Source organism: Narcine bancroftii, chromosome 2, assembly GCF_036971445.1.
Source record: "Narcine bancroftii isolate sNarBan1 chromosome 2, sNarBan1.hap1, whole genome shotgun sequence".
Classification (NCBI taxonomy): domain Eukaryota; kingdom Metazoa; phylum Chordata; class Chondrichthyes; order Torpediniformes; family Narcinidae; genus Narcine; species Narcine bancroftii.
The window spans coordinates 367466577-367494327 of NC_091470.1; the positions used below are offsets into that span (position 1 = coordinate 367466577).

General features: G+C 45.5%; 1 protein-coding gene across 1 annotated transcript; it reads right to left on the reverse strand.

The window, feature by feature from the left end:
• Positions 1–3: 3 nt before the first annotated feature.
• On the reverse strand, positions 4–27751 carry ttr (transthyretin (prealbumin, amyloidosis type I)). The gene is made up of 4 exons (XM_069922569.1): positions 27644–27751; positions 15402–15538; positions 7033–7168; positions 4–670 (listed from the first exon to the last, which is right to left on the reverse strand). Exons 1-4 carry the CDS (start codon positions 27695–27697, stop codon positions 566–568), a joined length of 432 nt encoding a protein of 143 aa, XP_069778670.1. The 5' UTR covers positions 27698–27751; the 3' UTR covers positions 4–565.

Here is a 27751-nt window from a genome sequence, read left to right on the forward strand (position 1 = left end):
GTGTTCATTTATGAATTTTTCCAAACCTTTATTCACATTTCCATCTTTAATTTTGCAGCAAGCTCCGAAGTGTTCAGGCACTGTAGTGGCCAGTGTAGGATTTGAAGTGAAGCAGTGTAAAAACAGCAAACTCGGATTCCAGATTTCATGCAAGATAATTTAGGACAATGTCCAAATGAACTGATCACAGTATTAGAAGTTGTAAAAAAAACCTAACTATTCTTAAGGGACAAGAACGTCAATAATTACATTAATAAAACCTTTCCTTGTTGACGTCTACAGAGATGAGGAATAATATAAAAAAACGTCTCGCCCAGTGAGAGGTACAAAAGGTTGCTCAACAGTGCATAATCTCTTCACAGTTTAAAAAGTTGGGTTAAGCAGTGCTTTAATTACAGCTCGCGATTGAATGTAAATGTGATTAAACTTCAAGCCAAAAGGTTAGCTTAATTTTTGCATAAATCAAACTGTTGACCTTTTATTAATTTGAGTTCTCTCCAGGCAATTTGCCCTATTCATCAGATACGGAGTCTGAGCAGTCTTTACTGGGAGCCACGTGCTTGGTCTAATGTTGACTGCTGGTCAGCCCAGTGGTGGAGTAGGAGTAGGGGCTCAGGAGAACTGCTAGAGTGTAGTGCTTGCGAGTTGAGCTGGCCACGCGGAAAACCACCTGAAACAAGAAAACTAATCTCAGCTCAAAACATAACCACAGTTGGAGGAACAAGGTTTGGGCAACATCCCTTGAAACCAGCATTCTCAATGAGGGGCTCTACGTGGGGGCCACGGAGTGAAATCCTTTATGGGGTACGGGGAAGAGGGCATGGAAACTGAATAGATTAAACTTTTTGGGGGGGAAGGAAAGGACTTTGCTGCCAGGCTTTTCGAGTGAACGTGAGATTTCTTTTTCAAGGCTGGAGGCAATGTGAATTCAGCAAGGAGGTTTCATTTGCCAATAATCCAGACGTGATTGTCACAACAAGAGGTGACCTTCACTATCCAATTTGAAGCCTGACCAAAAAAAAATTGGGCAGTAACATCAAGCTGAAGGATCTCACTAACAGTTTAATTTTATAATTATTTTAAAGTTTTTAATTAAGTTTTCACATCCTTGACAATGCTCAAGGTCCCCATTGTGTACAAACCATTGTGCTCTAAGAATCTATATGCAGATTCATGTTTTCTTGCTTTTTATAGGACCAATGAGAATGATTTCCTATTTGTTTATTCTGGGATCACAAACCACAGTTATGCTCAGAGTGGAAGCCTTGTTTTCACCTCGTGTTACAGGGAAGAGGGTCAATAAACCTTGAGCACAGACCTAAGGGGGCCATGGCCAAAAAGAAAGGGTTGAGTTTGCTGCTCTAAAACCATCCTATCCATTATTTTCTTAAACGTTGTAACAGACCCTGCCTCAACTACATTCCCCGGCAGGCCATTCTACACCTGTGTAAAACAAAAATCCTCTTGGGTTCCTGTTAAATTTCTTACTCCCCCCCCCCCCCACCAACCTTGCCTATGTTCTCTAGTTACTGATTTTTTCCCTCTACTCTGGGCAAAAGACTATCTTCATCTTATCTGTCCCTCTCATGATGACCTATCGTGGACATTCAACATCCCCTCACTTGTCAGGAAAGCGCAGCAGCGACTGCACTTTCTGAGAAGACTAAAGCTACCGGCCACCATTACGTCAACCTTCTGTAGGTTTACTGCAGAGAAATGGATCAAGGTCAATCCATCAGATTAGCAGAGAGGGATCAGTGGGGTCTCCCTCCCTCCCATTGACATGATCTACCAGGATCGTTGTCTGAAATGGCCACGTGAAATCATTCCGAACCCCTTCCACCCTGAGCACAGCATCTTTCACCTGCTCCCGTCGGGGAAGAGATCCAGGAGGATCAGAGCCAGCGCCACCAGGCTGAGAAACAGCTTCTTCCCACAGGCAGCGAGAACGGTGAACGATCAAAGGAACTGCTCGCACTAACTATCCAAGACTCATTTGTACAAAACAATATTAATTTTTTTAGATATAATACTTGTCCTGCATATATATTTGTCTGTTGTGTGTATGCATGTTTTTAGTGAGGACTGGCAAACGCTGTTTCATCAGGTTGTACTTGTACAATCAGATGACAATAAACTTGTACATCTCTATGAGATGCCCTCTCATCCTCCCGCGCTCCGAGGAATAAAGCCCCAGCCTGCTCAACCTCTCCCAATAGCTCAGGCCCCCGAATCCTGGCAACGTCCTCGTAAATCTTCTCTACACCCTCTCCAGCTTGACGATATCTTTCCTGCAGCTCAGTCACCAACACTGAACACAACGCCCCAAACGGGATTTTAAAAAAATATTTCATTAGATTTCTTCCTAAAAGGAAAAGCATTTGCAGCAATATGTGGAAATAAGCAGAGGGAATGGGACTAATTACAAACTATTGCAATAAAGTGGCTTCTGGTGCTACACACGTCTAGACTTCAACAAAGGTGCGCCCTGAAATCCTGAAGTTGTACCCTCTTGTCCTTAACTCCCCTATCATGGGAAACAACTTTGCCACATCTACTCTCTCCAAAGTTGTTTCTCATGGTAGGGGAATCAAGAACTCTTCCCTCACTCATTCCCCTGCCTGTCCACACCTTCTTTCCTCCAGCTCCCACCCCTTCCTTCCTTCTATCAGAGTGCATCTTTCTCAGCTCTCTATCCCCCCATCACCTCTCAGCTCCTTCCCCCTCTCACTGGCATGAGCCTGTGCTCCTTCTCCCCTTTCCCCCCTCCACCACCTTTTATCTGGGCACTTGCCCAATCTTTGGGAGCAGGGCTCAGGCCTGAAACGTCACTGCCTTTCCCCTTCAGAGATGCTGCGTGATCTGCTGAGTTCCTGTGTGTTGATCTTATTCCCGGACTATTGTTTGTCATGTTAGAGTTGATGAGAGAGCAGGTTTACCAATTGTATTGCATGTCCCAATCCACTGTGGATGATTTTCTCTGCCAACATTTCTACATTGGCAACTCTTCAATCAATTACGCAGAAATGGAAATGAGAATAATGAGCTGTTGGACAGCATGAAACACTTTTGACAATAAAAGCAAGTAATATTCTATCCAATCTTGGATCCAATTTGGCCCAATTCCATCAACATGTCTCGACTAGTGGAAGAGAATTAAATCCAGCGATTGGTAGCAGTGGGATGAGAGAGAGGAATTCAGGATTTAAACTATTCACCCAAGACCTGTTAGCCTGTGTTCCTCTCCCTTCTTCCCCGATCTCTCTCCCCCCCACTCCCCCCTCTTTTATATTATGTTCTTGCTTCGGCCCGAACTGTTGGTTACCCTTTACTGCTGCGTGAGCCTCTAAATTTCTCCAGCACATTTGGGAATACAGGAGTGTTCCAGCAAAATAATCCTTGAACCAATAGGATCAGTGACTGCATGACGGTGATTGATTCCTGCAGCTTACTGAACATACTCAATGTTCTAGACCAGCCATTCTCAACCTTCTTTCGGTTACGGCCCCCTTAGGACTCTGCTCATAGTTTACAGGCCCCCTTCCCTGTGAAGCAGTCAAGTTTAATTGATTTCTTCTGTACTTTTACACATTTTAAAAAAACCACTTTTTTAAAAAAATGATTTCTGTCCTTGGCCCTGTGAAATGTGCTGCAGCCCCCATTAAGAAATGACTGTTCTACACCAACGCATGCACAGACCTTCAAAGAGTCAATACAACATGGCTATTTAACATGTAAATTCATTTTCATCAGATGATGGAGTGGCAATAATTCCATCACTGGGGGAGCTGATCTTACCATTAGTAATAATGATGGGGTCCCCATCCCACTGGAGTTTGCAGGGAAAGATTAGAATGTGAAAATTGCTCCCATTGGGTTGAGGAGAGAGAGGGGGAGTTAGCTATGTTTGTGAAGGAGAAAGGTCATTTGTTTAGAGTTGAATGGAAATGTTACGTTAACTTGTCACTGGTACAGTGAGTGAGGTGTTTCTGTGAGCAGACTAACAGGTGATCTTTGACATACATAGAGACATACAAAAACCAAGAATTAATGGATTCCTTTCATTGCTCGACAACTGTATGCAGCTCTGGTCACCCCCTTACAGGAAGGGATGGCTTTGGAAAGGGTACAGAGGAGGTTAACCAGGATGCTGCCTGGTTTAGAGGACATGAGCAATGGGGAGAGGTTTGCTTTCTCTGTAGCATTGGAGGCTGAGGGGAGATCTGATAGAGGTTTATAAAATTCTGGGAGCCATTGATAGGGTAGCATTTCTGAGAACAGGATAAGGGAGGAATAGGGAGATTTGATCGAGGAATTTAAAATTATGAGGGGATAGACAGAGTAAATGTAGACAGGCTTTTCTCACTGAGGGGAGGTGAGATACAAACCAGAAGATATAGGTTAAGGGTAAATGGGGAAAAGATTAGGGGGTATTTCTCATAAAGACTGTTGGGAGTGTGGAATGAGCTGCCAGCTGAAGTGGTGAATGCAGGCTCAGTTTTAACCTTTTAAGAAGAATTTGGACAGGTACATGGATGGGAGGGGTATGGACAGGTCAGTGGGACTAGGCAGAAAAACGGTTCGGCACAGACTAGAAGATCCAAAGGGGCTGTTTCTGTGCTGTAATGTTCTGTGGTTCTATGGTATTATCGTCAGACACCTGACTAATACGCCTGCCTCAACCTACATCCCTAAACCAAGTGCTCCCATTGCTTTATGTGGGAGCAATCTGCAGAGAAATTGGTTGCATTCCAAAAATGACAGCCCTTCTAAAAATTCTGCAGTGGTCGTAAAATACCTTTGCAATGTCCTGAAATAGGTGGTGAAATAGAATCTTTTGCTTCACTCAAGTTTGTGGATTCATGTCAGCAAGAGTTTTGCGTGAGGTGAGGGATCAGAAGTGAAGCCTTTAATTTTTCATTGCACAAGAGTCTCAGAGTCTTACAGGCCTTACATCCCTTCCAGTTTGTGCCAAACTATCATTCTGTTGATTCTCACTGACCCTCAGCCAAACCATATCCCTTCATACCTCTCCCATCCAAGTACATTACAGCAACACCCTTCTAGTCTGTGCCAAACCATTTTTGCTCCTAGTCCCACTGATCTGCACACAGTCCATAGCCCTCCTTACCTCTGCCATCCATGTGCATGTCCAAATTCCTCTTAAATGTTAAAATTGAGCCTGGATTCACCACCTCAGCTGGCAGTTTGTTCCATACCCCCACCACTCTCTCTCTGTGTGGAGAAGTTCCCCTTGAACTTTTCCCCTTTCACTCTTAACTCATGTCCTCTTGTTTGTATCTCACCTACCCTCAGTGGAAAAAGCCTGTCTTCTTTTACTCTGTCGGTCCCCCTCTTAATTTTAAATACATCTATCAAATCTACCCTCATTCTTCTATGCTCCTGGGTATAAAGTCCTAAACTGTGTAAACTTGCCCTGTAACTCGGTTGCTGAAGTCCGGGCAACATCCTAGTAAATCTTATTGATATCTTTCCTGCAGTTGGATGACCGAAATAACACACAATTCTCCAAATGTGGTCTCACCAATGTATTATACAACTTTAATAAAATATCCTAATTCATATACTCAATACTTTGATTTGTGAAGGCCAATATGCCAAAAGCTCTCTTTATAACCCTGTCCAGCTGTGACACCACTTTCAAGGAATCTGTATTCCCAGATCCCTCTGTTCTACCACTCTCCTCAGTGTCCTACCATTTACAGTGTATGTCCAACCTTGGTTTGTTCTTCCAAAATGCAACACTTCACACTTTACATTAAATTAGTGATGTTGATTGAGACAGAAGGTGGTCCAGATCCCTTTGCAAGCTTTGGGGTCCAAATCCATACATCTCTCAAGGTCGCTGTGTCGGTTGATAGGATAGTTAAGAAGGCCTATGGTGTGTGTGCTGGGCTTCATTAGTCAGGGGGTTGAGTTCAGGAGTCATGAGGTGATACAGCAGCTCTATAAATCTCTGGTGAAGCCACACTTGGAGTATTTTGTTCAGTTCTGGTCACCTCATTACAAGAAGGATGTGGAAGCTACGGAGAGGGGGCAGAGGAGATTTACCAGGATGTTGCCTGGATTGGAAAATATGTCCTTCTTCATTATTAAGCAAGGTTAGCAGAGCTGGGACTTCTCTCTTTGGAATGAAGAAGGATGAGAGGTGACTTCATAAAGGTCTACAAAATTATGAAAGCTATAGATAAGGTAGACAGCCAACAACTTATTCCCAGGGCAGGAGTTGAAAACCCCAGAGGATATCTGTACAAGGTGAGGGGAGGAATGTTTTGGGGGAGACATCAGGGGTAAGTTTCTTTTTACACAGGGAGTTGTGGGTGCCTGGAACGTGTTGCCAGGGGTAGTGGTGAAACATTAGGGGCATTTACGAGACTCTGATACAGGCACATGGATGAAAGAAAATTAGAGGGTTATGGGGTAGGAAGGGTTTCTTTTTTTATGGGTAGGTATGTATAGTTCAGCACAACATCATGGGCTGAAGGCTGGTACTGGGTTGTAATTTCTATATTTACATTTCTATGCCCATGTTTAAGCTTTGAAAGCCAGTCCTCACTATCCTAGTGTAATATGCAAACTTGCTTATTCAATTTACAACATTATCATCCAGATCATTGAGATAGACAACAAACAACAATGGACCCAGCTCCGATCAATGCAGGCACCATATTTGTCACCCTCCAGTGTTCTGGCACCTCCATGATAAATCTGAGCCAGGTCACCTCCAAGCTCTTCTCTAGCTACGCACAGTGTCCCTGGATATATCTCATCAGCCCAGAAGACTTGTCTATCTGCATTCTCAACAAGACCTTTTGCACCTCTTCAACTGTAAATCTGACTGATCTCAAGCCACTTCCATTAACTGCCCCCAAGTTCCCCATCATCATGTGCTCCTCCATCGTTAAAACAGAGGAGAAGTTCTCTTTGAGGGCCTTGCCCATCTCCCATGGCCCCACACAGAGACTCTTGTCTTTCGCTGAATAAAGTGTTTGTAATGGAAGCAGAACTTACATCAGCACACTCGTGGAAGTAGGCCAGCCCACGGTTTCTCCAATAGATACCAGTCTCAAAGTGGACCTTGTACAGGCCAGCTGTGAGGTGCTCCTCAAATATAAGGTTGTGGACTTCTCCATGCATTCCTGTAACCCTACAAAGCAAGGCAATACAACAAGGATTTACTTGTCAATGAATCGACAATATACTCAAGTATTTCAACCTCAAGCTGTACACATGAGGCAAACTCTTTGCATTGAGCATTATGGAGTCAAGCAGCCCATCAGAACCTTGCTCATCAACACCAATCCCATTTGGCCTCTGATAGGTTATTACCCTTCTATAGCTTGCCAATTAGTGTTTTCCTAAACACCTCTTAAACTTAGAAATTCTATCTGACAGGATGCAGAAATGAGTGGAGAAGTGGCTGATGCAGGTAAGTGTGAAGTGATGCACTTTGGAAGGTCAAACCTGAAGGCGGTTAATGGCAGGACTCTTAACAGTGTGGAGGGTTAGGGTCTTGGTCCATAGACCAAGGTTGTCATACACGTTGATAGGGTGGTTGAGAAGGTGTATAGTGTGATGGCCTTCATTAGTCAGGGGATTGAGTTCAAGAACTCTGAGGTCATGTTGCAGCTCTATAAAACTCTGGTAAGACCACACTTAGAATATTGTGTTCAGTTCTGGTCATCCCATTAAAGGAAAGAAAGGAAGGACGTCCATGCTTTGGAAAGGGTGCAGAGGAGATTTACCAGGATGTTGCCTGCATTGAAGAACATGTCTTATGAAGCAAAGATGACTGAGCCAGGGCTTTTCTCTTTGGAGCAATAGAAGATGGGAGGTAACTTAACTGAGGTATATAAGAATAGGAGGGGCTTAGATAGGGTGGAGAGCTATCACCTTTTTTCCTGCAAGTACCAGAGGACATCTGTTTTAAGATGAGTGGAGGAAAATTTAGGGCCGATGTCAGAGTATTTTACTCAAAGCGTGGTGGGTGCCTGTAATGCATGGCAGGGATTGGTGGTGGAGGCTGGTACAATGGGGACATTTAAGAGATTTCGAAAGGCACATGGATGTATGATTATTAATGCATAGTGGGTGTGAGGTAGGGAAGGGTTAGAAGGGTGGTGTAGGCTTAAATTGAAATTCAGACATACAGCATGGTAACGGACGCTCATGGCCCATGAGGCCTGTGCTGCACAATTACACCCAATTAACATACAACCCCGGTACATTTTTGATGGGTGGGAGGAAACTGGAGCCCCCTGGGGGAAACCCACGCAGACACGAGGAGAGAGTATAAACTCCTTACAGACAGCGCGGGATTCGAACCCAGGACCCAATCGCTGGCGCTGTAACAGCTTCGTGATAACCACTACATTAACTGTGCCACTCCCGTTTTTATAGGTCAGCACAATATCGTGGGCTGAAGGGCCTGTACTGTGCTGGAACGTTCCACGTTCATATTAGGGATTCTGTCTCAGAACTGGGGAAAGAGTGAGAGGGGCAGGTAGCAGGTGTGCATGGTAAAACGTAACGTGGTGACCAGACAAGGCAGACCTCGTGACAAAGGGCACGAGCACTGACCATCAGGAAGACACCTTGACAAAACAGGGTGAGGAAAAGAGATCATTGTGTTAATGGGTAACATTGGGAGAGCAGGTCACCTGAAGTTGGAAGGTTTAATGTTCATTCCAGAGGGTTGGTAATACCTTGTTATCCGGAATTCAAGCAACCAGCAAAAAAATAAATTAAGAATGAAATAATAGGTAAAAATATGCAAGTTTAAAATTGTAAAAGTAAATGTTCTCTGAAGTCATACCAAAGCCTTTGGTAAAAATGGGAGCAAATATTCAGCCAGCAGAGGGAGGGCCTTGGTCGGGGCTTTGCTTGTGGCAGCTGTTTGAATAAAGTTGTGTGAAACAGCGATGTTGTCGCCCAGGATGAAGAGCTGGTTAATACTGTTCGTCATTGGAGTGGACTCTCTTAAAGTGTCTCCTTAATAAGTGTCACCCCAGTCAGATGCTTTATCTGCTTTGGGGAGGGGTGGGGGTTAATTATCTATAATGTTACTGTTCATGTTTATGGTGGTTCCGTGGAGGAGGAGGAACCTGCAGATGCAACGACGGTTAAATGTTTTCAAAGAATGTGACTGAAAATAAAATAAAATGCTTTAAGGTTTATATATTCAAGCAAATGAAGTTTGTTCAGAATAGAATATTTATCTTTTAAACTGTTCATTCTTAATGCAGGTGATTTAGTTAGACATTGTAAGAGAAGTCTCAAGCAACCGGAAAATACGCTTATCCGACATCTACCAATCCCCATAGGAGCCAGATACCAGGGGTTCTACGGTATTGGGCTGAAAGGTCTCCACCTTCTCTGATGCCAGCAGTTCTCAATCTTTTTGTTCCACTCACATAGCAGTTTAAGTCATCCCTGGCTAACCACAGACCAGCTCTGGCATAGGATGTCTCAGGTGCTCTGTGGTTGTAGGGGATGACTTTATGTGAGTGGAACAAAAAGGGAAGATGTCATTTGGTTCTGAAGGATGTGGCAAGCAACCTCACCATGAATTGGATCACACTAACTTTGGTTATGTCTCATTCACTTGCTTAGTTCAATTGGTGTAACTCAGTAGAGTTTTCATTCATGGTGAGCAGAGGTCATATAGGTTCTGGAGTCATAGAGTCATACTGCACAGAACAGGTCCTTCAGCACAACTTGTCCATGCCGAGTTAAACAAGAAAATCCACAGATACTGGGGTCGAGTCGCAAACATGCTGGAGCAGCTCAGCAGGTCACGTGGAATCCATAGGAAGTGAAGGGGAACCTTCACTTGAAGTCTGAAGTCTGAAGTATATGTCATCATCCATGCTTACCAGGTGAGTGATCTGGGCTAGTCCCATTTGCCTGCATTTGCGTGCAGTTCTGGTCTCCTTCCTTGAGGAAAGATGCACTAGCTTTGGGGGAAGTGCAGAGGAGGTTCACCAGGTTGATTCCAGGAATGAAGCAATTGGCCTACAAGGAGAGATTGAGTCATCTGGTACTTGATTCAGCAATGGTTGGGTGGGAGATGCCAGAGAGTAGTGATGGAAAATAGTTTGTTGAATTGGAGGCTGGTGATAAGTGGAGTGCCTCAGGGATTGGTACTGGGCCCACTGCTATTTGGCATATATATTAATGATCTAGATGATGGGGTGGTATAAATTGGATTAGTAAATTTGCAGATGATACAAACGTTGGTGGTGTTGTGGACAGCGAGGAAAATTATCGAAGCTTAGGACAGTTAGAAGAGTGGGCTGAAAGATGGCAGATGGAGTTTAATACTGATAAATGAGAGGTGCTACATTTTGGTAGAACAAATCAAAACAGGTCCTACACGTTAAATGGTGGACAATTGAGAAGAGCAGTGGAACAAAGGGATTTAGGAATTGTGGTACATAATTCTCTTAAAGTTGAATCGCATGTGGATAGGGTGGTGAAGGAAGCATTTAGTATGTTGGTTTTCATAAATCAGAGTATAGAACACAGGAGTTGGGATGTTATGTTGAAGTTGTATAAGGCATTGGTGAGGCCAAATTTGGAATATTGTGTGCAGTTTTGGTCATCGAATTACAGGAAGGATATAAACAGAATAGAGAGAGAGTGCAGAGGAGGTTTACGAGAATGTTGCTGGGGTTTTAGGGAAAGGTTGAGCAGGCTGGGACTTTATTCCCTGGAGTGTAGAAAGTTGAGGGGTGATTTGACAGGTACTCAAAATGATAAGGGGGATGGATAGAGTCAATGTGGACAGGCTTTTCCCACTGAAAGTGGAAGAGATTCAAACAAGAGGGCATGGATTGAGAGAAAAAGGGGAAAAATTTAGGGGAAACATGAGGGGGAATTTTTTCACTCAGAAGGTGGTGGGGAGTGGAATGAACTTCTGGTAGTGGTGGTAGAAGCGAGATCGATGTTAATATTCAAGGATAGATATATGGATGGGAGAGGTGGGGAAGGTTATGGGCTGAATGTGAGTCAGTGGGACTAGGTGGGAGATGATGTTCGGCACGGACTAATAGGGCTGAACTGGCCTGTTTCTGTGCTGTAAATGGTTATATGTTTAGAAGAATGAGAGGGGATCTTATAGAAACATTATGAAAGGCATAGATAAGATAGAGGTAGGTAAGTTGTTTCCATTGGTGGGGGTGACCATAACTAGGGCTCATAGCTTCAAGATTCAGAATAGGAGATTTAGGGCGGAGATGAGGAGGAACTGCTTTTCCCGGAGAGTGGTGAATATATGGAATTTGCTTCCCACAGAAGCAGTGGAGGTGACCTCAGTAAATATATTTAAGACAAGGTTGGATAGATTTTTACATAGTCAGGGAATTAAGGGATATGGGGAAAAGGCAGGTTGGTGGAGACGAGCCTATCATCAGATCCGTCATGACCTCATTGAATGGCAGAGCAGGCTCGATGGGCTGGATGGCCGACTCCCGCTCCTATTTAAATTTTTTAGTTTTTAAATAAATTAAATGTAGACATACAACACGGTATCAGGCCATTTCAGCCCACAAGTCTGTGCCGCCCAATTACACCCAATTAATCTATATCCCCCCCCACCCCCCGGTTCATTTCAAATGGAGGGAGGAAACCGGAGCCCCCAAGGCTTATGTTCTTATGGTCCATTTCCTTTCAAAGTTTCCTTAACCATAAATAGAACATGGAACATTCTATCACAGTACAGGCCCTTCAGCCCTCGATGTTGTGCTGACCTTTGTAAACCTTCTCCACAATCATCCACGAATCCCTTTGCCTCTTTACATCCCTGCTAGGGCAATCTTCTCAGCTCATCTCTCTTCCTTGCAGCCTCGTGGATGATTCTCTCTCCCCTGCCCAGCCAGCTCCCATCTGAAGGCCCTGCTTCCAACTTGCTACAGGCTCTGGGAGCTGAGACCCTCTCTCCTCACTCGCACAGCAGCGCAAAAGGTCGCCTTGATGCTGAAGGTATTGCCAGCATCGACATGAGCGCAGGGAGAAGGAATCCCTTGCACGTCCTGGAGCCACAGACTTCTACAGCACAAGCCCTTCAGTCCAACCTGTCCAAGTTAGTCCCATTTAGATCATTAGATCATGGGATATAAGAGCAGAAATAGGATATTCTGCCCAATGAGTCTGCCCCGCCATTTAATCATGAGCTGATCCATTTCCCCTCTCAACCCTACTACCCATAACCTTTGATGCCCTGGCTAATCAAGAACCTATCAACCTCTGCCTTACATATGCCCTGCACTGCTCTGAGAGGGACGCAAGTGGAAAGTTTTGAATGATTATGGGAATAAGACGAAGCATGATACGTAGGTGGGAGTTCAGAATCACAAGCTTTCAAACATCCAATCCACTGAAGAATCCACTGAATTCAACATTGAATTGAACAATTTCAGTTTGTGTTCGAACAGGCCGATTCTGCCGTAAGGACAGCCACCTTTGTTATTAGTTCAAGTTTTTCTCTCTACACTGCCCATACATTTGAGTGTTTCCAGTGTTTCATTTCGGATTTTAGGCAACTGTGGAGCTTTGCGCTTCCCAACCTCTGAATGGCATGGCGTCTGTAAGGAGTTTGTATGGACACCTGTGTCTGCGTGGGTTTCTTCCAGGGGTTCCGGTTTCCCCCCTCCCACTGTTCAGAACATACCGGGATTGTAGGTTGGGTGTAATTGGATGGGACGGTGCTCATGGACCAAAAGAACCTGTTACTGTGCTGTATGTATAAATTTAATCCCAGCGCGACGATCCCCCCTCTCCTCTGTCTCCTTTCTCCACCAGCTGCTCCATGCAGGTCACAAGTGTTAATGAGCCTCGAGTGAACGAGGTCAAAGATGCTCTGGAAAAGGGGTGGGCAACCTTTTTTTTAAAACTCACATCTCACCTTAATTAATCGCTATTCCATAAGCGCTCTGCGATTAGTAAGGATATGCTTCAGGTGGCATATAAGTGGGTTTGGTCACAGAACATCAGGTTGGCCACCAAGTGCAAGGTGTACAGGGCTGTGGTCATATCAGCCTTGCTCTATGGATGTGAGACGTGGTCATTTACATCAGCTTGACCAGCTGCAGCAGCGACAAGGTCTCCGTGACCGAGGTCCTTTCTCGAGCCGGAACACCAGCAGTTTAAACCTTGGTGATGTCAGCCCAACTGCACCTCCTTGTTGTCAGAAAGCCTGACGAAGACTGCCCAAGGACATCTTGTACCCAAAAATGAGGAGGCCATCGATTACGATACAAGGATGTTCTGCACAGGAGACTCAAGAAAGCTGACACTGCCCCATCAACATCGGAGGATCTGGCTCAAGTTCGCTCGCACTGGAGGGACGCCATCAGAAAAGGTGTGGACGCTGCTGAGAACAAGCTCAAAGAGGCAACAGAGGGAGGGGACAGGAAGTGCCACCACAGAGCTTTTGCCCTGCTGCCCCTCCAGGCCTCAACTCCCAAGTATGTGGCAAGCAGAGCCTGTCAAGGATCAGCCTGTACAGCCACTCCAGGGCACACATATCAAACCCCACAAACTGACTGAAAGGAACCATCATCATCCTATGGGAGGGAGAGCCAGAAGGCAGAAGATGTGGGTGGAAAGAAAAAGTTTGAAACCCATTGTTTGAATCGTCCCTCATTGACTCGTTATGTGCACGGTTTCAGAACTCCAAAGGAAATGGGCCAATGTCATTTTTTCTCAAGCAAATTATTTCAGTAACAATTGAGTCTAGAGCAGTGATTCTCAACCTTCCCTTCCCACCCACATCCTACATTAAGCAATCCCTTACTAATCACAGAGCACCGATGGCACAGGGATTACTTAACATGGAATTTTTTAAAAAAAAGGTTGCCTACCTCTGCTTCTCGAAGGTGCTAACCTAGAGTAAGGAGACAATTAAGACATGGAGTCTATTATATGAGTTCATGTGCTTCATATGGATGAACCTTCGGGGACCAGTGACCATTATTCGATTAGGTTTAAGAGAGCAATAGGGAGAGAGACAGGACAGGACCATGAGTTAAAGTTCAGAATCGGGGCAAGGCCAGCTTTGAAGACACTAAATAGCTTGTTCATTTTGAACAGAAAGAGGAACATTAGGAAGATATGATGCTTTTAAAAGCACGAGTCCAGGACATGCACATTCCTGTTAGAGTGAAGGGTCAGACGTGCAAGGGAAGGGAAGTTTGGATGACGAGGGGAAATTCAAGCTCTCTTCAAGGGCAGTGAGGCTTGGGGCAGGAATAAGCAGCTGTGATCATTGTGTACACCTGGGGGAGACTGGGACAGGAGATTGCTCCAGCAGATATATGGAAAGAAATACTGGAGGTCTTCCTCCAGTTTGCAGATGGTCTCAGTCTGGCAGTGCATGAGACCATGGATAGACATGTCAGCAAGGAAATGGGACAGGGTATTGAAATGGGCGGCCATTGGGAGATCCACGCTCTTGCGGCGGACAGAGCCAAGGTGTTCAATGCACGATCTCCCAGTCTGCACCCAGTATCTCCAATGTAGAGGAGTACCGGATGCAGTAGACGACCCCTGCAGATTCACAAGTGAAGTGTTGCTTCATGGTCTCCTTACCTCTAGCTCTCTCTCTCTCTCTCTCTCTCTCTCTCTCTCTCTCTCTCTCTCTCTCTCTCTCTCCCCCTCTCCCCAACCACCCTTTCCCTCTGTCTCCTTTCACAGAGCCAAAATCAATTTCTCACCCATCATCTTACCATATCCAATTACTGATATACCTCACTTTGCAAATCCTCGCTTTACGCAAATTTGCTTTTACGAAGAAACCTGTGTTCGCTATCTGAAATAAATTTGAATGGGTTTTACGAAAATAACCTCCAACGCTCGAGAAACTCAACACAATCTTATATAGAAAAGATAAAGTTACATGACTGACGTTTTGAGCTTGAGGCCCCTCATCGAGGTCTGGAAAAATGTTCTTACAAAAAAGGTAAGTGGGGAGGGGGTGGGGGGGAGGAGGACGGTCCCAAAGACAGGAGGTAACAGGTGGAGAAGGAGGGAAGAGCACAGCAGTTAGCAGGGAGAGGGGGATAGCTCAGTGAATAGAGAGGGAAGGAGGTGGAGAGCTGACAGGGGGAAAGGGGAGGGAGAGCGGGTTAGCAGAAACTGGAGAAGTCGAAGATAATGCCATCCGGCTGGAGAGGTGCCCAGATGGAAAATCAGGTATTGTTCCTCCAATTTACCGGTGGTCATGGTAGGACAGTATAGAGGCCATGGATAGACATGTGGCCGTGGGAGTGGAACGCAGAACTGAGATGGTTTTTACCACAAAAACAGTGTTTGCAGACTTTCATGTTTCACTACAGATGTGCAACATGTCTTCGGAAGAACCAACCAGATGTGGTACTCACGCGACGTTTATCTGTTCCCACGTTTGGTTCTCATTTTGCCGCAGTATATGAACGTGAAGGTTGGCAGCAGGCGTGCCGTTCACCGCGTCAAGAACTTTAATGAGGACCGCACACTTTTTATCTTGTCCACCGTGACCCTGTGTACAACAGACACACAAAAAAAGGATTTAACAGAATCAGATTTAAGGGAGGGAAGTTTAGGGGAGACATCAGGGTAAGTTTTTTTACACAGAAAGATGTGAGTGCCTGGAATGCCTTGTCTGGGATAGTGGTGGAAGCTGAAACATTGGGGGCATTTAAGAGACCTCTTAGAAAAATAGAGGCTTATGGGATAGGGATGGTCAGCTCAACATCAAGGGCCAAATGGTCTGTACTGTGCTTTATTGTTCTATGTTCTGTTACAGGCCCAGAGGACCCCAAAACCCAGCAGCAATAGAAATTCACCAGGACCATTGGTTACAAACAAAGTTGCTTTTAATTATCTTTAAACATGAAAACAGGATCAAACTTTAACTTATTACTATTTAACTTAACCCCCTTCTAATTCTAAGCGCACGCGTATAAAATGTATGTGTAAGTTCAGAAAAGTTCTTTGATTCACAGTCCACTCTCACTCCTCACTCCTCAAAGTTCACTGGTGGCAGGCAATTCTTATACTGTGCACAGAATTTAACATTTATAAAGTTCACCAGATAATGATTACTGCCCAGGAAGGTTCTTGTCGGCTTCCAGAGAGACACGCACAAACTGATTCCTTCTGATTAGCCACATCAGTGACTTGCCGAAGAAACCTGCCCCATCAGGGTTTTCGAGATGATAACCTCTTCCTTTCAGGTCACCACAGAGTTCCTTTTCTGTTTCACTTATTCCAAGTGAAATATTATACAACCAACCATCTCCTCTTGTACAAACCACAAGGACTTTGACCAGGCTGAACTAAGAACTCACAACCCATCTTCCAAATGGGGTTTCCACAAGTTTGCCAGCTTGTCCTGTTCCAGTCCCAGCTACTGCTGCTGAACTGTAGAAATTCTCTCTCTGTCTCTGTCTCTGTCTCTGTCTGTCTGTCTGTCTGTCTGTCTGTCTGTCTGTCTGTCTGTCTCTCTCTCTCTCTCTCTCTCTCTCTCTCTCTTTCTCACTCTCTCTCTCTCTCTCTCTCTCTCAGAGAAAACCACATGACCTTCTTAGAACAGCAAACTGCATTCAGACAGACTGTGGATCCGGACCTCATCTTCTGAGTTCTTTCATCTGTTGCTTTCCAAAACAATAATCCATTACTCCACAGCAGGTCCAATTAACACCTACTTGTGAAGTCCTTCAAAGTTTGTGCAAAGGCACCAGGAGCCTGGACTGTCTGGCTTGAGCAGAGCTCTGCCATTTTAAATGAGATCTGTTTTGAAGTGTTTGTATGTGACCTGCACTAAAAAACCTGCCACAATTTATCTCCTTTAAAACATATCTATATACAAGATAAAATATACCATAATCTGCCACAGTCCTATGTTCAAAGGCATCAGGAAGAGGGAATGAATGAAGGATAATGCTGGATCTGGGACTGCCTTTGAATGGTTGAGGCTGTCCCCCTTGGGAACGAGCTGTCTGAGGAAGCTACGTATATTCGGTATGTTATTGTAGATTCTCAGAAACCTCTACAGGTGTACCGTGTCTGGATACAGAGGAGCCAAAGCTCAGGACAAGAATAAACTCCAGAGGGTTGTTAACTCAGCCTGCGACTCCATGGACACCAGACTTCACTTTATCGAGGACATCACAAGAGGTGATGTCTTAAGAAAGCAGCCTCTATCCTCAGAGACCCTCACCCCCCCTCCCCCCCCAGGCCATACCCTCTACATTCTGCTACGATCAGAGAAAAAGGTACAGGAGCCTGAAGACGAGCACTCAGCGGCACAAGGACGGCTTCTTCCCCTCCGCCATCAGATTCCTGAATAACCAATGAACCAAAGATACTGCCTTAGTTTGCCTTTTTCATTTTCTTGCACTATGTTTATTTCTTGTTGTCAGGTGGTTTATATGAATGTTTGCTCTGTGATACAGCTACAAAACAACAAATTTCATGATGTGTTCATAACAATAATTCCTCATTCAAAGACATTTGGATAGGTTTATGGGTGGAACTGGTTAGAAGGGCATGGACTAGTTGGGGCGAAAACCCTGCTCCGTGCTGTTTGACTCTAAAGAACTAAAATATGTTTGGATGAAATAAAATGATAGAAAAGACTTGCCTCCTGGCACTTTGTTACTCCCAAAGGACTGTGCAACCAGTGAGATTATTTGTAGTCATAAAACTTTACAGCACAGAAACAGGCCATTCGGCCCTGCTATGCTGACCAGGTTGTCCACTTGAATTAGCCCCATTTGCCTGTGTTTGGCCCGTATCCCAAACCTTTCCTATCCAAATGGTTTTTGAACACTGTAAATGTTCCACTTTCTCTCGGAGATTGTTCCACGTACCAGCACCCTCTGTGTGAAAAAGTTGTCCCTCGCTTCGGAATCTTTCCCCTCTTAACTTAAATCTATGCCCTCTAGTTTTAGACACCTATTACCCGAGTAAAAGAGTGTGACTGTTCACTCTATCTATGCCCCTCGATGATTTGATACACAACTTGGAGTCTCCCTTCTGCCAGCTACACTCCAGGGGAAAAAGTCCCAGTCCCTCCCCAGAAGTAAAGCACTCAATGACACCAAAACCAAGGAGCTGATTGTGGACTTCAGGAGGGGAAAGCCAGAGATGAATGATCCAGTGATCATTGGGGGGTCAGAGGTGGAGAGAATGAGTACTTTTAAATTCCAAGGAGTCACCTTCTTGGAGGACCTTTCCTGGACTCAACACACTAATGTCATTGTGAAGAAAGCAGGCCATTGCCTTGACTTCCTCAGGGGTATGCAGAGGTTTGGTATGACATCGGTAATCCTGGCAAATTTCTACAGATGCGTGGTGGGAAGTGTGCTTACTCGATGCATCACGGTCTGGTATGGGGACCCCAAGGTAGGACATCACAGGCAAAACCCTTCCCACCATCAAGAACATCTACAGGGAACGCTTCTGTCAGAGAGCAGCGGAGGGGAAGAAGCCGTCCTTGTGCCGCTGAGTGCTCGTCTTCAGGCTGATCGTAGCAGAATGTAGAGGGTATGGCCTGGGGGGGGGGGGGGTTGAGGGTCTCTGAGGATAGAGGCTGCTTTCTTAAGACATCACCTCTTGTGATGTCCTCGATGAAGTGAAGTCTGGTGTCCATGGAGTCGCAGACTGGGTTAACAACCCTCTGGAGTTTATTCTTGTCCTGAGCTTTGGCTCCTCTGTATCCAGGCCCACACCATCCAGCACACGCTCTGTTCTTGCTGCTGCCATCAGGAAAGAGGTGTCAGTGCCACAAGACTCGCACCACCAGGTTCAGGAACAGCTGCTCCCCCTCCACCATCAGACTCCTCAACGACAAACTCAATCAGGGACTAATTGAGCACTTTATTGATTACTGAATATTTTTTTTCTGTATTGCACAGTTTGTACTTCTTGTTTTTTTAAAAAAAAGATATAACATACTTTCGGCCCACGTTAATCACACTCAATTAACCTACAACTCCCATTACATTTTTGAAGAGGGGGAGCATCCGGGTAAAACCCACACGGACACAGGGAGAGCGTACAAACTCCTCACAGATAGCATGGATCCGAACCCCTGATCGCTGGCATTGTAACAGCGTTGCGCTAACTGCTACAGCAACCGCCCAGTGGGATGAGGTTAGATGCCACCCTCCTCCCTGCATCTCATTTCCTTCCTTTCCTTTTAATTTTATTTTATGACATTTCATTTGTCAAGGAGGAATTCTGAGACATTAAAAGCTTCACGTAACTGGGGATGGTGATGACACATTCTCCATGTCACACGAACGTTGCTGGAACTTAAGAAACTGAGTCACAGGGAAAGGTTAAGCAAGTTAGGACTTTATTCCCTGGTGCGTAGAAGAATGAGGGGAGATTTGATAGAGGAATTTAAAATTATGAGGGGGACAGACAGTGTTAATGAAATCGTTTTTTTTCCACTGAGGGTAGGAAAGATTAAAAATTAGAGGGAATGGGTTGAAGGTGAAAGGGAAAAAGTGGTGGGAGTGTGGAACGAGCTGGCAGTTGAATTTTGACATATTAGAACAATTTGGACAGGTACGTGGATGTGACGGGTATGGAGGGATATGGTCTGGGTGCAGGTCATTGGTTTGGCACACATTAGAAGTGCTGTAGGGCCTGTTTCTATGCTCTATGGTTCTATGTAGTGTTCTGTAGTTCTATGGTCTAAAAAAAATACCCAGTTAAATAAATGCAGAGCAGTTTGAGGATGGCACACTGAGCACTGGTGCTGGAGTCATGGAGTTTTACAGTGCTTTGGCTCATTCCATCAGTGCCAATCTTTTCACCCAGCTCCACCAATCCCATTTGTCTGCATTGGGACTGTGTTCATCTACGGTTTGTCCATCAAGGACGTATTCAAGAGGCAGTGTGTTAAGAAAGCAGCCTCTCTCCTCAAAGAACCCCCACCACCCAGGCCATGCCCTCTTCACTCTGCTACCATCAGGAATGAGGTACAGGAGCCTGAAGACATGCCCCCAGTGGCCCAGGGACAGCTTCTTCCCCTCTGCCATCAGATTCCTGAATGGACAATGAACCACAGACATGGCCTCACTTTTTAAAATCTTCCTTTGTACTAATCTATCTAATTATAAATAGTGTAAATATGGAAATGTAATTTATAGCAATTTTTACTCCTTTATTGCATTATATTCCTGCTGCAAAATAGAATTGGTGACAATGAACCTGTTTCTGATTCAGACTTACAACAATCCATGCTATAATTGTGGTGACACATGAACGTCTGCGGACACCACTGTTGAAGTTAAAACACGACACTGGAGAAACTCAACAGGTCAAACTGTGTCCTTTATAGAGGAAAGATAAAGATATGTCACCAAGGTTTTGGGCTTGAGCCCTTCATCGAGGTGGATATCAGTGGTTCTCAACCTTTTCCTTCCCACTCACATCCCACCTTAAATAATCCCTGTCCCATCGGTGCTCTGTGATTAGTAAGGGATTGATATGAGTGGGAAGGGAAGGATGAGAATCACTGCTCCAGACCCAATTGTTACTGAAATATTTTGCTTGAGAAAAATTGTCATCAGCCCATTTCCTTTGGAGTTCTGAAACCGTGCACATAACGAGTCAATGAGGGACGATTAAAACAGTGGTTCTCAAACTTTTTCTTCCCACCCACATCCCACCCTAATCACAGAGCACCGATGGCAAAGGGAATACTTAAAGCAGTATGTGAGTGGAAAGAAAAATGTTGAGAACCACTGGTCCAGATGCTTGATGAAGGGCTCAAGCCCGAATTGTTGGTTATGTATCTTTATCTAGCTTAATGCTCCGATTGTAACCGACGGCAATAAATACAATTTCCTATCACAGCAAAGGGTGCACGTGATAACATAATTAATGGTGTTCCTGAAAATTGCGGGTTGCCGCTGCTGTATTATTTGCCCTGTCTTTGGTTCCTGGTTACCACATTAGGCACAATCCACATCCCTCTTTATTAATGATAGCCCCCACTATTCTTTCCCCTACACCCCGACGCTCTGTACCCCATTCTAATTCATGGAAGGTTGGCTGGGAATAAGCAGGCCATGTTCCGCTGCCCAGCAGTGACCATGCTCTGGGGTTGCTCTGTGTTCTTGGCAGAGGCCAACTGGAAACAGAAAGAGGTCAACCATATTTTTTATTCCTTAGTCGTGTTTAAGCCAGAAGGGGTGCAAAATAAAAGGCCTGCGGGCCCATCCCGCATTTAAATTAAATTTTAAAAAGCCCTTCCAGCCCATGAAACCCAAGCCACCAAATTACACCCATTTAACCTACCAACTGTCAGAAATTCTTAATTCATCCTTTTTATCCCGGCCCCCTTGGGGGCAATCAGATTCATCACCTTTCCCCTCCGGTAATAAGCTTTCCTCGGGCGCAGTAGGCACCGGGGGAATATAAGGAGGGGGAAGGTTGTCCAGAGGTTCCCATTTCTTTTCTCCTGCCACTCTCAATTTAAAACATTCTGTTAAGGATCCTGGCCAGGGAACCCAACAAAATGCATATGCTGACTCTTCTTGATTCACCTTTGGTCTGAACAATAGCATTCAAACTTCTTAGATCCTGAACTAGGCGATAGGATCCATCTGACTTTTTTACTGGGAGTATAGGGGTGTTATAAGGTGACATGCATTCTTCTAATAGTCCGTCTCGTATTAAAGTCTCAATTACCGGCTGTAGCCCTTTTCTCCCTTCCAAAGAAATAGGATACTGACGTTTCCTTACCGGCTGATGACCTGGTATTAATGTGACATGTAAAGGTGGGATGTCCAGACCTCCTCGATTTCCCTCCTTATACCAGACTCTCTCGTCAATCTGCCGTTCATCCTCTTCCTTTAAAGCGCAGAGGTGGACTCGCACTTCTCCGTCCACAGGGAGAGCACCCAAACCTAGGAGAGCCTGTAAGTCCCTTCCTAGGAGGTTAAATCCAGCCGAAGGTAATAACAAGAGGTCTTGTACCCCTTCTCTTTCTTCCAGTTTCACTGTTACTTGGGGAATTATTGATACCATTCTGGGAGCCCCTTCTATCCCAGAAATTGTCAAATTACTTTTTATAGGCTCAGTTCCGATTGGCACAGTTATTACACTACTTCGTTCCGCTCCTGTGTCCACCATAAACACCACCTCTTCTCCCTTGGGACCAATTTTTAGTTTTACCAGGGGTTCCCTCTTATATTTGGTCCCTAACATTTGGAACCCCTGACACCCCTAATCTTCTTCCATAAGTTCGAGGGCACGCAATTCCCTCTTGTATCGGGGGCATTCCCTCTTAAAGTGTCCTTCCTCATTGCAGTAATAGCATTTAACAAATCTCCGGGGTCTTCCCTCTCTTGGATATTTTGGATTGTTTAGAGGAAGGTTTTGTTTTCTTTCCCCTCTGGATTCAGCATTCATCTGTCGGATAGTCTGTACCATAACCTTTGTCGCCTTCTTTTGATCTTCTTCTTCTCTCTGCACATATACTTTTTGTGCCTTTTTTAACAGTTCACTTAGGGGTTTTTCACTCCAGTCCTCCTCCTTTTCTAGTTTCTTTCTAATGTCTTGCCATGATTTGGAAACAAATTCAATTTGAATAAGCTGTTCACCCATTGGTGTACTAGGGTCCACACCAGCATACTGTTGGACATTCTTTCTCACCCTCTCCAAAAAATCAGTAGGGGACTCGTCTTTCCCCTGGTGGTTCCCAAATGCCTTGGTAAAATTGTGACCCTTTGGCACAGCCTCCCGTATCCCTTTAATTGTCCACTCTCTATATTGTCTCATACTTGCCAATCCCTCGGGTGTTCGTTTGTCCCACCTGGGTTCATTTAAGGGATATTTTTGTTCATGGGGTCTAGGGTCCCCAGGTTGTTCATATTCCCACATGAGGAGGGCAGCCCGTCGAATCATCTGCCTCTCCTGGGGTGAAAATAATGTTCCCATTATTGCCTGCATCTCTTCCCACGTATATGTGTTTGGTCCCAAGAATTGGTCAAGCTGTTCAGCCAGTCCTATAGGATCTTCCAATAACTTTTTCATTTCTTTCTTAAATCCCCGCACCTCTGTACTAGTTAGGGGAACATTCACATATCCCGTTCCCCCTCCCGGTCCTCCCATAGGAACTTCTCTCAGGGGATTTAGGTTTATTGAAAACTTTGATGGTCCTGGACCAGTCTGGGATCTTGTCCAGGGTCGGTTTACCGGTGGAAGTTTAGGGTCCGACTCCCTTAATTCATCCTTTTTATCCCGGCCCCCTTGGGGGCAATCAGATTCATCACCTTTCCCCTCCGGTAATAAGCTTTCCTCGGGCGCAGTAGGCACCGGGGGAATATAAGGAGGGGGAAGGTTGTCCAGAGGTTCCCATTTCTTTTCTCCTGCCACTCTCAATTTAAAACATTCTGTTAAGGATCCTGGCCAGGGAACCCAACAAAATGCATATGCTGACTCTTCTTGATTCACCTTTGGTCTCGAATTTACATATATGTTTAATGCTTGTCTAACCCAATCCTCATCAGATCCAAATTTCGGCCACCAGACCGAGGAACCTTTAATAGGTTGTTTTGACCAAAGGAGACAATATTGGATCATCTTTTTCTTGTTTTTGTCCCGATATCTTTTACTATCCCAATTTTCAAACATTCTCCCCAAAGGGCTGTCAAGGGGTACTCCCAGGAATTGTCCTGAATTTTCAGACGAGCCCTTAGATTTTGATCCTCCCATTTTCCCACCTAGATCTGTTTATCGTTGCTGAGGACCCTCTCGCTCTGGACCCTACTCCCTTCCTCTCAGACGCCTCGTCGGAGGTGCTGTCCCTCCTTCGGTTACCGCTGAGGTTTTCCTGGGGTTGACCCCTCTCTTCTCGGCACTTCGTCGGAGGTGCTGTCCCTCCTTCGGTTACCGCCGAGGTTTCCCTGGGGTCTATCCTAGAGTCCCGCGACAGGGTCCTCACACAACGACAAAAGATCTATACTTAATCTATTCCGTTAGGTTTTTATCCAAACAGGTGTATCCCGTTACACCTGTTACCCAATCCCCACACCACAATCGTAAGTCGTCACTTACCGGTGTCTTCCCGGGGATTGAACCGTCACCCTTCTCCTCTCCGTCTTGTCGTGTCACCCTGTCCGGATACCACTCGCTCAAGCCGCCCGAAGCGACGAGCAAGGGACTAGGAGCCGCTGAACTCAGCGGGGTGCACCGCCTCCGATGTCCCTCTTCTCGCCTCCCCTCACGGCCGGAGTGTAGATCCCGGACGAGCCCCCATTTGTCAGAAATAAAACTTCTCACACATGAGTCTCTTTAAAACTGATGACACGACAAGCTTTATTTACAAGTCTGCAGAGTTGGACTCAACTGGTTTCTCACCAGTTAAGCCCCGATACATACAGTGCATTGATTTTTATACCTTTATTATTTGCCCTTCCCCTTCTTATTAATACTGTTTTAATTGGTTAGTATTAGAAAAACATTCTAAGTATAACTGCATTATTAATTATCACGTTCGTTACGTACGCTGTGAACTCTACATTCACTGAATTCTGTTTCTCACACTTCTTATCAATCCTTTGTCTCCTGCATGTCTCTCACTATGACCATGAAAAGATAGGTTTAAAAAAACATATTCAGCAGATCCTTCTGTCCTTGACTGCTAGTAAACTCCCTGTCCGTTCTGGCTTCCCTGTTTATGATTAATCATCACATTTTAACTTAAGTCTTTTTAACCTAAATTCTCTATATCACACCAACCTCCTATGGTTATTTGCAGCCAATATTGTTGTGGAGTCATACAATGTTACGGCACAGAAAGAAGCCCTTTGGCCCAGCTAGTCTGTGCCGAGCAGCTCACCTACCTGAACTAGTCCCATTTGCCTGAGTTTAGGCCATAACTTCTTGACCTTTCCTGTCCACATCCTGGAAACCAGAGCAGCCGGAGAAACACACATACACATATATACACACGGTCTTCCGACTTCTGGTAGGACGTCCTGTGAGTGCTTACTGTGTCACTCACGACATCATTGCTTGGGGCGGGATCCCCCCCCCCCCTATATTGCCAGGCAGGGCAAATTATAGGGAATTTGGATCGTAGTATGAAAGGCTTGGGAGGTTCTACCTTCCCTGGAATTTCACCCGGGTTCAAGTAGGGTCACCACTCGCCCGCAGTGAGAAAAGGCACACAGAGAGTGGTGGGAGGGTGGAACGAGCTGCCAGCTGAAGTGGTGAATGCAAGCTCAGTTTTAACATTTAAGAGAAGATTGGATAGGTTCATTTATGGGAGGAGTATGGAGGGAATAGCATCTGAGTACAGGTCAACGAGACTAGGTGGATAATCTGTGTGGCACAGACTAGATGGGTCAAAGTGTCTGTTTCTGTGCTGTTGTGTTCGATGGTTCTATTGGACATTATTGTAGGTTTTTTTAACAAAGCACATGTTCCGTGGCAGCAAGTCAGAATTTCCATGCATATGTGCATTGTATAATGTGTATGGCAATACATTTATTTGGAAAGAGACTGTTTGGATTATCATCGAAAGATGAACCCCGTCCAATATCGACTTACTTCCCCGTAATTCATCTGCCCCACGACTCCACCCCTGGTCTGCCTACACACCAGTGACAATTCACAGCAGCTCATTCATCTACCATCCAGCTGGAAGGAAACCAGGGGCCCACAGGTCACAGGGAGAATGTAACATCTCCACCCAGACAGTGACCGTGGTGGGAATCGAACCCAGGTGACTGGGGATGCGTGGAAGCAGCCGACCTGCTGCACTATTGTCAACCGCTCAAGGCTTCTCCTGTGTTTTGTCTTGCAATGTACGAAGTGGGAGAGGACTGAGAGGTCAAGTGGGACCAATGAATCAGAGGTCCAGTTTTTCTTTCTTTCTCTCTCTCTCTCTCTCTCTCTCTCTCTCTATATATATATATATATATATATATATATATATATAAATACACACACACACACACACACACACAAGTCTATAAATCAAGATAAAACTTCCAACAGTACAAACTCCATCCCCCCCTCCACTGAACTGGGTGAAGACATCAAATATGTCTAGGAAATCTCTCTCTCTCTCTCTCTCTCTCTCTCTCTCTCTCTCATTCTCTCTTTCCTCATTTCCACTTTGCCAGCCTTTGAATGATGGTCAAACTTTGCACTAGTCCCTGCCTCAACCACCTGCTCTGGCAGCCCATTCCAAACACCGCCACCCTCTGTGCAAAAGGTTACCCCTCGGGTTCCTGTTAAATCCAACCCCACCCCCACACCCGCCCTCACCTTAAACCCATGTCCTCTGGTTACCGATTCCCCGACTCTGGGCAAAAGACTCCCTGCGATCACCCAATCTGTTCCCTCATGATTTTGTCCACCTCTGCGAGATTCCCCCCCACCCCCCACATCCACCTGCATTCCAGGGAATAAAGCCCTGGCCTGGTCAACCTCTCCCCCTGTAGCTCAGGCTTCCCGAGCCCTGGCCACATCCTCGTAAATCTTCTCCGCACCCTCTCCAGCTCGACGACATCTTTCCTGCACCACGGTGACCAAAACTGAACACAACGCTCCAAATGGGGCCTCACCTACATCTTATACATCTTCAACATGACCTCCTAATGCTCAGTACTTTTGATGAAGCCAATGTACCGAAAGCCTTGTTGACCACCCCATCTACCTGTGATGCCACCTTCAAGGTACTATGTACCTGAACTCACAGATCCCTCTGCTTGACAACACTCCTGATCCCTACCATTCCCTGTGTCGGACCCTCAGAGATTAGTGTCTAAATTCATTGTCTGAGAGGGAAGAGGAGCTTGAGACAACCCCCTCCCCCCCATTTAATAAGTACCTCGGAGAACAGTGACCCTTGGCGTAGTGGTCCAAGAGCTGGGAGGTGAGATTAACCAAGAGTCTTTGCATTAGGGAGTACGAAAAGAGTGAAACTTTTCGTGGCTACGAGTCTCTGCTTACCACCTCCCACGTACGGTCCGTATAGAAAATGGATAGTCTGAACAGACACAGGAATAGATATCAGAACAGAAGTAGGCCATTCAGCCTGTGGTCCGCTCAGCCATTCTATCACAAGCTGATCCATTCTCCCACTCAGCTCCACTCCACGGCCTCCTCCTAACCTTTGATACCCTGATTACGTCCAGCTCTGCCTTAAATTCACCAAACGACAAGGCCTCCGCAGCCCCCCGTGGCACCAAATCACCACACTTCGGCGAAAGATATTCCTCCGGGTCTCTGTTTTAAATGGGCGCCCTTCAGTCCTGAAGATGTGCCCTCTTGTCCTGGACTCCCCTACCATGGGGAACAACTTGGCCGCATCTACTGTGCCCAGGCCTTTTGACGCTCGAAATGCCTCCATGAGGTCCCCCCCTCGCTCTTCTGAACTCCAAGGAGTCCAGGCCAAGAGCTGCCAAACATTCCTCACATGCTAATCCCTTCGTTCCAGAAATCAATCTCACAAATCTTCTCTGAACCCCCTCCAATGCCAGCACATCCTTTCTTAATTAAGGAAATCAAAACTGCACCCTGTATTCCAAGAGAGGCCTCACCAGTGCCTGAAAATTGCCAATAAATATGCCCTTCATATAAAACTTACCCCCTTATGAACACTTACCAGACGTGCTGCTATAATGAGGCCCAGAACAAGGATGAGCAGTGTGCGGAGCATTTTGCACTCACTGAACGTCTGCGCATGAAGGTGGAGTTGCTTTGGTTGAGGGGA